Here is a 12,015-nt window from a genome sequence, read left to right on the forward strand (position 1 = left end):
GCAGTTTTGATTCTAAAGGAGCAGCACAAGGAAGTTTTCTAGGGTGATGGAAGTTTTCTGATTTTAGTTACACAAATCGTATACATGTGTTCAAACTTTTAGAAATGTGCTATGAAAAAAGTCAATTTTGATGTATGTAAATGTAAAATATAATCACTTCCGACAGCATATAAATAAATATAAAAGTAGATTTTATATGTGTATATATCTGTATATGCGTCTCACACACACACACACACACACATACACACACGAGCACATAATTTAAATTCATCAATCAAGATTGTTTCGAACTTTGACCACCAACAGGAGTTTTTTTTTAACTGAGTAACATTTTATCTCTGGGATTATTTAGAATTGCTGAGCTATGGTGATAATGTCAAAAGCAGACCAACTTGTAGTCAGTATTATTGTTTTAAATTCTCTACAAACAACTCACCCTCTCATTGCCTACTCTGAGAAGGACGGCTCATGTGGCCCCAACTCTGGTATGTCACTCTCTCCTGTGGTTCTGGAATAAAAGCCATTAGGCATAGAGAAACTGACCCTAGAAGCTTAAACTCAGTGGACTGTAAGGTCCAAGGGATGTAAGTGGGACTTTGACAGTGTCTGCTATGGACCCCCAAACTCTGATTTGTATGTATGCATGTATCCTATATACAATAATAAAAGCCTAATATGCTAAGTGTCTGGTCATTCAGTAGTCCATTCAACCAACCAAAGTATAATATGCTAATGATATGCTAAGTCTGCTCAACTGCTCACTATGACATGCACTGACTACCAGGGGTCAGATGCTCTGACCAATAGGTTAGCTTGATACTGGGGTCCGGCCAATTGGGACTGAATGAGATGGGTGGGCATGCCCTGGAGCCCTCCTATGGTCCCTCCCTGGCTGGCCAACCTCCAGAGACCCAATTGTGCATTGGTGGGGTCCCTGGGCCTAGTCTGCACCCTCTCGCAATCTGGGACCCCCTCAGGGGATGTCAGAGAGCCAGTTTCAGGCTGATCCCACAGGCCAGGCCAAGGGACCTCACTGTGCATGAATTCATGCACCTGGCCTCTATTGAATGAATGAATGAATGAATGAATGAATGAATGAATAAGACTTTAATCGGGGCAATTGGGTAAATCTTAATAATGTTTTGGATATCAGATAATATAAAGGAATTGTTTTTCTTTATTGTTTACCCTATTACAGATATCTTCATTTCCTCACCTTCACCCTCCCTCTGCCCCCACCTCTTTTCTGGCCAACACCACACTGTTGTCTGTGTCTATGGCTCATGCATATATGTCCTTTGGCTAATTCCCTTCACCTTCTTTCATCCAGTCTCTCCACCCCCCTCCCCTCTGACAGTAATATTGATAGTGTATTAATGATATTGTGGTTTAGTTAGAAAATGTCTCCTACTTTGGAGATGCATCCTGAGGTATTTCACAGTGGAATTTCACAATACCTATAACTGACTTTTAATTCCTCAAAGAAACATTTAGGTGAAGCAAATATGGCCAAGGTTAATAATTACTGGTTCTGTGATGAGTATATAAAGATTTATTATATTGTTCTCTCTGCTTTCTTATATGCTTGAAATTTTTCATAATAAAAGGTTTTCGAAAATTAAGAAAGGATCAGAAACATTGAGTCTCTTAGTGCCAGAACCAGTGAACCCTCACTCCAATAAAATCCCATGGCTCTATTATGGTACATCCCAAGATGAATTTGAATCAAAGCTCAGAGGATCCCAAATTCTTGTCCCTTGGGAAAAAAAATAGAAATGCAAGTAACATGCTTTTCCACCCTAAAATGCTAAAACAAAGATCATGTAGGGCTGACATGAGCAAGCATTCAGCTGTCCTGAGAGCTTGGTTGTCCAGCAGGCAGGTCCTACTCACTGCAGAAGCCTGAGGACAGGCTGCAGAGAGGGTGCCAATTCCCTTTTTTTGAATCCGTATAACATGGGTATCAGTCACCTGCAACATGCAGAGTCTTGTCACTGTAAGGCAAGGTCATAAAGGGCCATGTAGCTTTCAAGTATTCACTGGAGCATCTGCTCTTGGAAGCCCAAGTCAACATGTTAGAGGTCTGAATCCCTGAGGCCACCATAATGGAAGGGCTACTTGTAGTGCTCCAGTCAGTGGTCCAGCATCCCCCAGCTTTCCAGGCCTCTATGCAAAGGCACCAGACATATGTCTGCAGTTATCACCCTCCAGACCAACAAACCTACCTGCTGAGTACCACCGAGAGATCGCCATACCACCATGGAACAAAAGAATGACCCAGCCATGCCAAATGTTTGACCCACAAAATCATGAGATAAAATTTTTTTAAATCACTAAATTTTGGAGTTATTTGTTATGCAGCAATCGTACCAGTATCAGGAAGCCAGAGGTATAGCCTAAGCTAGGCTGTAGCAGATGCAGTTTTTACTGGGGCCTGAATCTTTAAGAAAAAGACGTCACTTGTCCAAGTGCACAAAGTGCAAGACCTTGAAAGGGACCTTACAGATGATGAGGCTTGGACTTTAAGCTCCACTGGCATCACTGGGCCTTGGGAGAGGTGAGCATGATCCTCAAAGTGGAGGAGAAGGAAAGGGCTTTGCGGGCAGAGGGGCCTGCCCGGTAAAGGAGCAGGAAAGTGCATTGTCTTTTAGGTGACTCTAAGGAGCTCAGTGTGGCCAGAGTGCAGAAACATGGGAGGTGGGGATGGACAAGTCAGAGAACAATGAGCTGCTGAACCTAAAGCTTCCGGAAGTAGAAGGCATGGACAGGTTGATAGGGACCGACCTGTGCAGATGGGGAACCCTGAAGTTGTCACGACAGGCTGCTCAGGTCCTGCCCCAGGACAGTGATCTTTACAAGGTGCAAAATTTTAAGAGAATGATTTTAAGAGACTAGCCTTCTTGGCATGAACAGAAATGGAGAGGCAGAACTCCAGTGTCTGGGATCTCAAGACACACACACACACACACACACACACACACACACACACGTCTCAATACACACACACACACACACACATCTCAACACACACACGTCTCAATACATACACACACACACACACACTCACACACCCTGTAGCCTCCACTGAGGGAGTCTTGTGTCTGTCCTATGGGCAGGAAGGCCAAGTGCTGGGCCACTTCATCCCTCCCACGGCCCTGTGGCCACCCCCTGCTGACTCTTTCAGCTATTTGGTACCCACACCTAAAGACCCCATATGCCCCTCAAACTCTAGATGTTGGACACCAAACTTTTTTCTTCACCCTTGACTCTTGTCTCTGCTTCAGGGGCTCACAACTCTGAGTGTCTCCAGCAATGAGTCACCCAGCCCAGACATACCTAAGATTCAGGGGTGAGTCCTCCTCCTGGCTTACACCTCACATTGGATCAATAGTGGAGAGTCTGGCTCCTGGCAGTTCTTGAAGCCAACCTCTTCTCTCCCTGTGCCCGCTTCCACTGATCACTTTTTGGTGCTGCCGTTTCTCACGGCTCCTCCTCGGAGGGGTGCAGCCTTCCCCCTAACAATCTATCCAATCCAAATGCACATGTCACCAGCCATACTGTCAGCGGCCCCCTCACTCTGAAACCCCAGCCCCTTACCCTGACAGTGCTCCCAGGTCCTCCATGATCTGACCTCTGACTCATGTCCTACATCAGAGCCTGTCGCTCTCCACCTGTTCCCCCACAAAGACCCTTCACCACTTCCTGCGGCAGGTCACAGTGCTGCCCCTCACCTCTGCCCCCAGGACTCGCCTTCTCTCACAAGCATCTCCAGAACCTACACTCTGCCATCTGATGACACTTCAGAGGATTTATAAGGAGAATTGCTCCGGCCACTCAATCCCTCTGAGGTGTTTACTCCCCTGTGAAATGGGAAACAGCCACTCCAAAGGATCTGATCATGAGAATGAACACCTAGTTAGGAAGCAGTGAGCCAAGAGGTTTTTGCACATTATCTGGTTTAATCCTCACAGCACCCAGAGCGGCAGACACTGCCATGAGCCCCTGGAATTGAGGTGAAGCTCCCTGCCTCGCTCGCCTTTCCATGGGCAGACCTCCCTGCCCCCTGGGGCCATATCAGTGCATCCCCCTTCCCTGTGTCATCAGCTCTGCAGCCCCACCACCCTGCGAATGTTGAGAGGGCAAAAATGATGCCTCTTTTACACACTAGTGCATCCCAAGCTCCTAGAATTGAGTTTGGCACCGAGTAAGTACGTAGTAAATATTTACTGACTGAAGTAACCCATGAATGAACAGACCCAGCCAGTGACAGAACCAGGATCACAGCTCTTAGCTTTTTCTTGCCTGCTGAGCAGGATCTTGTGTAGAACTGCTTAGTACCAGACCTGGCACACAGTAGGCACTCAATGGTGTGCAGCTGCTGCTGTTGTGATGAAGAAAGAGGAGGAAGAGAAGGAGGAGGAGGAAAATAATTGTAAAATAAGTACCACCCAGTGAGTCTGTTTCCCCAATTGTCAGAGCTCTCCCACTCCATTCAGGCCCAGGTCCGCCCAGTGCCCAGGCCAGATTGGGTCCAGCAGGCAGGGGGTTTAGGGAATAAACATGGACAGTAGATGCCCCATCTCATCTCCCACTCCCAGCAGAAAAGAGTTGGTGTCCCTGCCCCTATCCTCACCATCAGGGGTGTAGGCACTGCCTGCAACCTCCACAGCGGAACCAGTTCAGGCCCCAGTCCCCTAAACTCCCCTCCCCCAGGGAGCTCCCCAACCAGAGGCACCTACTCACCACCCACCCAGCTCACACACACACACACACACACACACACACACACACACACTACACACTGCTACTTAGCAATCTGGCTTGCCAGTCCTGGGTTCTGATTCTGGCTCCTCGGAGCATGAATGTGTGGCCCTGGGCTGGTCACCAGCATTCTCTGAGCCTCGCTATTCCCGACAGCGCTGTGGGCAGGGAGGTCAGGGGCTCGCGTGAATGCAGGACTTTGCCAGGCGTCAAGGCTGTGACTGACCGACATGGGTTTCCATCCCAGGGCCTCCACCACAGAGATGCACTGGGCGGGAAGAGAGGAACCTGAAAACCCCACTGCTCTACCCGCTGGGCTTCCCTGGAACCATTCTGACCTCCATCCCAGACGCTCACAGTCAGAGACCACAGCTTCTCTGGGCTCTGGGGGCTGCCTGGGGAGCGGGACTGGTGGTGGTGGTGGGGGGGGGTTTCTGCAGAGGCCCCATTTGGGGCCAGAAGAAAGCTCTTCTCGAGAGGAGAAAATGTTCCGCTCACTGCAACAGTGCAGAGAGGGGACCCAGAATACCGGAATGGTAGGACAAGTCCCCAAACCACTCTGGACCTCAGTTTTCCTCTGTGATGTGGAGCCGATAATAAACAGCTCATAGGTTATGTATAGATTTAACCGATAATAAACAGCTCATAGGTTATAGATTTAACCGATAATAAACAGCTCGCGGGATTCTATGTAGATCTAACCGATAATAAACAGCTCGCGGGATTCTATGTAGATCTAACCGATAATAAACAGCTCGAGGGATTCTTTCCTGTTTGCTGTGAGAATGAACGAAAATTCGACATCTAAGAAGCTGCAGATGTTCTTGGGAGTGGGGCGCCTGGGCCCAGGGATGCCTCCCCGGGGTCTGGCTTGAATCTGGGGCCCCTGGAGCCGCAGGGCAGGTCCCTCCTGAAATTCAGAACCCAGCCCCTTCCTGGGCTCACCGCGGGTGGGACGAGAGCTCCGGGCGCGGCTGGAGAGGGAGGAGGGCGAGGGGCCGGAGCGCAGCGGTGAAGGCAGGAGTTCACACTTCTGGCCGCTCCCCGCTTTCTGCCGCAGCCTCCGCTTGAGTAACACTTCCCGGTTCCTTTCTTCAGACTTTCTCTCTCTTTCTCACCCCCCCCCCCCATCTCTTGTCCCCATCTTTCTTCTTTCGCTCCTTCTCCCCCCCCCCCCCACCACCACTTCCATCTCGCTGTCACCCTCGCACTTTATAACCAAACAGCCAAACCCCTTTCCAATTAAAGTGGAATTAGGCAACTCAATCAAATTAGTTCCCTATTAAAGCCCTTCTTTATTAAACCGTTTTTCTTGTCCTGCTATTAAGTTTCACCGCCTGGCGGAACTCGAGCCGGCCCCAGAAGTTTATCTTGGGATGTCGCCGGCCGGGCCAGCCTTGGGGAGGGGGCACCCTGGATGGGCAGCGGGTGGAGGGGTCGGCCCTAGAGCCGCTAATTTGCTCCGCTCCGCTTGAGGAGGGAAGTAAAAGGGGTGCAAAGTGGGGTCCTCACCGCGGGCGGGAGCAGCACCCCACCACCAAGATAACCGGAATACCAGAGTTATTCCAAAAACAGGAGTGGAAGATCCTCTTCCTTTGCAGCCCTCCCTGGGCAGCTGCCGCCTCGGCAGCCCCTGGTCCCCAATTTCTCTGAGAAGGGAGGCGTGCTGGGTGCAACCCGGCTGAGCCCAAATCTGCGCTCCGGGGGGAACCAGAACCTGGTTGCCAGCCTCGCGGGACCCCGGAGAGAGGCTCGCGATCCGGGACTCCGAGCACTGGCCAGGCGACCCCGCCAAGGCCGGCGCCGGAGCCGGGAGCGAGGACCAATGCAGAGGCGCAACCCCGGAGGCGCGCACCAGGCGCTGTTCCTCCCGGAGTCCTCCGCCGCCGGCCCTCTAGGCGCCGCGGGAAGGTCCCTCCCGCACTCCCGAGGGTCAGGGCCCAGCGCGGACTGCGGTCAGGCTTCTCCCTGGAACCACGGCCCCAGCAGGAAATGAAGATCGTTCCAATCCCGCTGCCCTGCCCGATGAGCTGGACGGGATTCGGTGTTGTTTTCTTAGAAAATAACATTTATTTCTAGCTCAGGTCTATGCAAAAGAAAGCACACAGTGAGCCGTTCTCTGCAGCAGCGTTTCCCCAGGCCGCCCTGGGCTGGGGGTTCGGCGGTCCCGGCGGGAGGGGAGGGTAGAGGGGAGGGGAGGGGAGGGCCTGCAGGAGGACAAGTCTGGCTTAGTCACCAGTCGCTGCTCTGGCTGCAGCGCTCACCTTGGCCGCTCCTTAGGGAGAGACCGGCCCAGTCAGGTGAGCAGGTGAGCGAGATCCGTCTGGAGTTTACAATATATTTAGTTTATAAAACCTGATAAGTAACAATGCGCGCAGAGTCTAATTTTTCCATGTTGTCCTTTTTTTTTTTTTTGCTTGTTTTTTTTTTTTTTTTTGTTCACGTTAATACCGAGGTCACCTACAGATTACAATTAATAACTTAGAGAATTCCATGTTTATAACATTATACACTGGCTTGTATATATATATGTGTAGGTTAAATATAGATTTATACATATATAAAAACTCACACTGCACCAAGGAAACCCATGCTGACCGGCATAAGCGACAAAGAGAGCGACAAATACCGCAATGAGGAGGAAAGTGCACCGCAGAACTTGTTTCCTTTTTTTAAAAAAAAACCAAAACACAATGATATCGATATATATGTGTGTGTCCCAAAGACTCGACTCAGTGCCAAGAGATTTATACATCCTAAATTTATATTTGTTAGAGCACATATTTAAAATTATTTAGAGGGAGGGGAGACACAGAAGACACTCTCGGACCATCCTGCCATCCATTCAAGCGCAGGGCGGGATGGGCGTAGCTTACAGGAGAGGCGGGAGCGTGCGCTACCGAGGCAGACTTGGAATGCGCAAGAATTGTCGCTTTTGCAAGGGCTGGGGACCCTTAGGGAGGGGACTGGGGGGATGAGGATCAGGGCCTCACACCTCCTCCCAGAACAACTGCATCTGTAGCTGCTCCGCTTTACTTGGTTCTTCCCTCCCCACCCTTCAAAACAAAACTGAGAACCAACCCCCTTGGAGAGAGAGGGGACCCCCTCCGGGACGCAGAGCGCGCCCTGGGCGAAGGGGGACCGGCAGCCCCCTGGGACAAGACTGGGGTCCCTGTGTGGGGGCCGCCCAGCGCCCAGCGGCCAGGACTTCCCCAATTACTGCTTCTCAGGGGCGCCGTTGACCATCGGCCCGTACAGGCCGCCGCTGTAGGACGGCTCCTTGTGCACGGCGGCCGCGGCGGCGGCGGAACGGTCGCGCATGAGGTCGCTGAAGGCGTAGTCCATGGGCGGGCGGAAGCCGAGCGTGGGCACCAGGCCGGCGGTGGAGTAAGGCGCCATGAAGGCCAGGCCGCGGCTGTGCGCGGCCGCCGCCGAGTAGGCCAGGCGCAGGGGGCTGAGGCCGAGCGGCGCGCCCAGCGGGTAGGCTGCACCGGCGTCGGCGGCGGCGGCGCCGAAGTGGCTGGCGTTGGGCTGCAAAGGCGAGAAGGCCGATCGGCTGCTCAGCGAGCCCAGCGTCCCCGGAGCCATGGCGCCGGCTAGCAAAGGTCTGTGGTGCGGGGGTGCGGCGGGGCCGGCCTGCAGCGGCGCTGGCAGCCCGGGGCCCCCGGCGGCGGCGTCCACCCGGCTCAGCCAACCATCCTCCGCTGCTGCTGCTGCGCCCGCGGCGGCCTTATCCGAGGGCGCGGCGGGGCCCAGGCTGGCCGCCAGGCCCCCGCGGTGGTGGTTCAGCACCTGCTCGATGGCCTGCACCACGTCGCCGCCGCAGCCCTGCAGCACCAGCTCCAGGACGCTGCGCCGGTGGCCCGGGAAGACGCGCGTCAGAATGTCCAGCGGCGTCCGCTGCCTCGGGCTCGGGCCCCCGCCCAGCCCCTGGGCCGGAGGGGCCTCTGCCTCTTCTCGGTCAGCCTCCGAGCCGGATTCAGAGCCCAGAGAGCTGGCGGAGCCTGGGCTGTCCTCCTCGCCGCCGCCTCCGGGGCCGGCGCTGCCTGGGCAGCTGCCACCTGCCTCCTTGGAGGCCCGGGTCAGGGGCGACCCCGAAAAGGACTCGCCGTCGCCGTTCTCGGAGCCCGAGCCTGGCCGCACCTCCGGGGATGAGGTCCCCGGACCGGAGTCCGCGCCGTCGTCGGGTGATAAGGGCTTCCCAGGCGGCGGGGGCGGGCTGCCCGGTCGGCCTGCCTGAAGCAGCGCCTTGGGGAACAGGTCAAACTTCTGTAACTTGGCCTCTGGGAGGGGAGAGATGGGGGTGTGAAGAACAGTTAGCAGTGGGGAGGCGACCACACCCACAGCGCCCCAGCCCTTGGCATCCCAGTTTCCTTTCCCAGGGAGCCCCGCTGCGATCTTCACTCACTGGGCTCCAGTGCGCCTTGCTCTTTGCTCCGCCATTCCCTCCTCTGGGTCCCTACAGCCCTGTCTTTCCTCCCCTGGCCCCAGGGAGCCGTCCCCTCTCTGCACCCAGAACCCCAACCACCTGCACCCTGAAAACTCAATAGTCAGTATCCTTCTTCCCATACCTGTGCCCTAACCCCTCCACCAGCTATCCCCCTTCCTAGCCCTGCCCTGCCCTGGAAGAGTGGCCTGGCCCTGGGTTCAAACAGGAGCCAACATAACTTCCAGCGACACCGACACCATATAGAAAAGCCCACTCCGCCTCTGTGCTTTCAGGAGCCAGCCCAGGCCGGTGCCCTCTGGCCCTGGGCAGCACAGCCTGTGTAGGAAAGCGCCTGGGACATCGACAAGATCCCAAACTTCTCTACATGCAAAAATAATAATAATAATAATAATAATAAGCCACCCTTTCCTAAATTAAGACCTAAGAAGTTCTTGTCTCCCAAGCTGAGACCTGAGAGAGCCCCAACGGCGCCCACAGGGTCTCCTCCCTCCCCGGAAAAACAAAAAAAAAAACTAGGAGTTTTGGAGAGGAGGGTGGGGCCAGGCCGGGAGCAGAGGGGCAAAGGAAAGGGCATCCAGGGAAGCGAGAGCGCGCACTTGAGAAGCTGGGACCAGCGGGGAGAGGAGCAGGTTGAACAAGGAGCAATGGGAACGGGATTACCGGCGTCACAAGTGGAAAGGGAACGAGTCGTCTCCGACACCTAGAGAAGGAGGGGCGGGGCGGGGTGGGGGCCTGGCGGGGTCGGGTTTCCGCAGGGAGCTGGGAAGTAGAGGGGCCACTGCGGCGGGTGGAGACGCACAGAACCGGGGAGAAGGCGCGCAGGTTTCCGCGCTGGGGAGCAGGCCCCGGGAAGCGAGCGGGGATGCGGGAACCTGTCCGTTTAGAGGAAATAAGACCTTCACTATTGGGCTCGCGGCGAGAGAAAAGTAAAATGTCTGCAGAAAGGGGAGAAAAGAGCGTGTATGTACTTAAGCCCCAAATCAATCGGGGCTGGGTGCGCGGTGAATTCTAGCCGAAGGGACATTTGGAGAAGGGGAGACCACTCTTTGGTACCCAATCAAGTCCCCGGACCCTGTGACCGCTCCCCTCTCTCCCCGCCACTCCTCCCTCCGGCCAGGCCGCGCCCTCACCTGAGCTCCCGGCGCCCGCCGCGCCTCCGCCGGTCCCCGCGGGCGCCCCGGCCCCCGGGCCCCCGCCGTCGGCGGCGCACACCGAGCCGAAGACCTCGTAGGCGGGCCGCGGCGGGAGGATGCCGTTGGCTGCGGCCAGCGCCAGGCCCTCGGCCGTGCCGTACAGCAGCTGCAGCTCGCGCGCCTCGTTCTCCTCCTGCGCCTGCTGCCTGCGCAGCGCCACCTGCGCCGCCATGACGCGCTGGCGCTCGGCGATGAGCGTGCACTTGGCGCACAGGCAGTCCTTCCAGCGGCAGTAGCGCTTGTGGCCCTTGAGCGCGGACACGACGCCGTGGTTGCGGCAGCGCGCGCACTTGGGCGTCCGCGGGTACTTCTCCGCCGCGCGCAGCAGCAGCGGGGGCGCCCGCAGCAGCCCGCCCGCCACGCTCACCGGCAGCGACGCCGCCGCCGCCGCCGCCGCCGCCACCGACGCCACGGACGCCACGGGCGGCCCCGTCGCCGTGGTCGCCGCCGTCGCGGCGCCGGGCACGCTGGGCAGCTCCGAGCGAAGCTCCATGTCAGGACCTGGCGTGGGAGACAGTGGGGAGCGGGGAGAGGCTTGGGGTGAGGAGGGCACACCGTGCGCGAAGCTAAAGCACAGCCTGGAGAGACCCAGGCTGAGAGGGGGGAGATTCAGACTCTGAAGTTTGGCTCCTGGTTGTCACATTGTTGGGAGGAGGTGCCTTTGGAGCCCCCTTGTAAGGCTGAGCCCCCACCACCACCACCACACACACACACACACACACACACACACACACTGGTTCTGAGCTCTTCTTATATCTGATGTGTGGGCTGGGTGTAAGATTTCGTCTGAAGCAGTGGTTCTGCTGGAAAAATAAAAACAAAGTTTGAAAGGTCACTGGTTCATGTGGATATAAGGAGAATTTGGTGGAGGAAAAAAAACACAATAGTATCCCCCAAAGTTTAGTTCCATTGGGGTAAGACGATCGAAATGTTTGTTTGGTGGGATTTGATTTTGAGGGAAGATTTTGACCCAACAGATTGATGCTAAGACAAAACAGAAACATCTGAGGTGACATGCGGGTTTTGTGGAAGAGAGAAGAGGAGAGAAAAGGAGAGTCCAGCTGGTTGGGCTGGGGCTTTGTTTGTTTGTTTGTTTTATTTTGTTTTCCTTTTGCTTTGTCTTGCTGGTGGGAGAAGGAGAGTTCAGTGGGAAAATCAGGAATAGGAGGAATAGCGCTAGGAAGTGGGGTGAGGGTTAGGAGACCACGCAGGGACCAAGGTAGGCCCAGGGGCCCAGAGACCCTGCAGTGGTGGAAGCTACCAACTCCGTGGTGCGGTCATTCATAGGGTGGGAGGGAAACATGGGTGTGGAGCGGAGTTTAGGAGGCCTGGAGAGGAGGGTCAAAGAAGAGAAAATTCAGCTGAAGAAACTGGCTAGGCAAACCCAGCCCAAAGACCAGCTAGCTTGAGAGTCACCAGAAGCAGCTGGCAGGCGTGTCTGGGTCTCCCGATGCTGCTGCGCCGCTCTCACTGCCCCGGGGCTTGGCAAGACCCACTCTCCCAGTGGCCCTGGCAGAGGGGCGGCTAGGGGGAAAAACCCGCAGCGTGGGCTGGGTGGGACTGAGTGAAACCTGTGACACAATTATAGTCGGGGGGGGGGGGGGGGCG

The 12,015-nt window shown here is 55.3% G+C and overlaps 1 protein-coding gene across 1 annotated transcript; it reads right to left on the bottom strand.

Annotated features, from left to right (window-relative positions):
- Positions 1-7,980: 7,980 nt before the first annotated feature.
- Positions 7,981-11,008, bottom strand: DMRTA2 (DMRT like family A2; the record flags this gene model as incomplete). The annotated part of the gene is made up of 2 exons (XM_084873774.1): positions 10,345-11,008; positions 7,981-9,047 (listed from the first exon to the last, which is right to left on the bottom strand). Exons 1-2 carry the CDS (start codon positions 10,898-10,900, stop codon positions 7,981-7,983), a joined length of 1,623 nt encoding a protein of 540 aa, XP_084729900.1. The 5' UTR covers positions 10,901-11,008.
- Between the last annotated feature and the right edge of the window lie 1,007 nt (positions 11,009-12,015).

This window comes from Pipistrellus hanaki, assembly GCF_964339955.1.
Source record: "Pipistrellus hanaki genome assembly, chromosome: 2".
NCBI classification, from domain to species: Eukaryota; Metazoa; Chordata; class Mammalia; order Chiroptera; family Vespertilionidae; genus Pipistrellus; species Pipistrellus hanaki.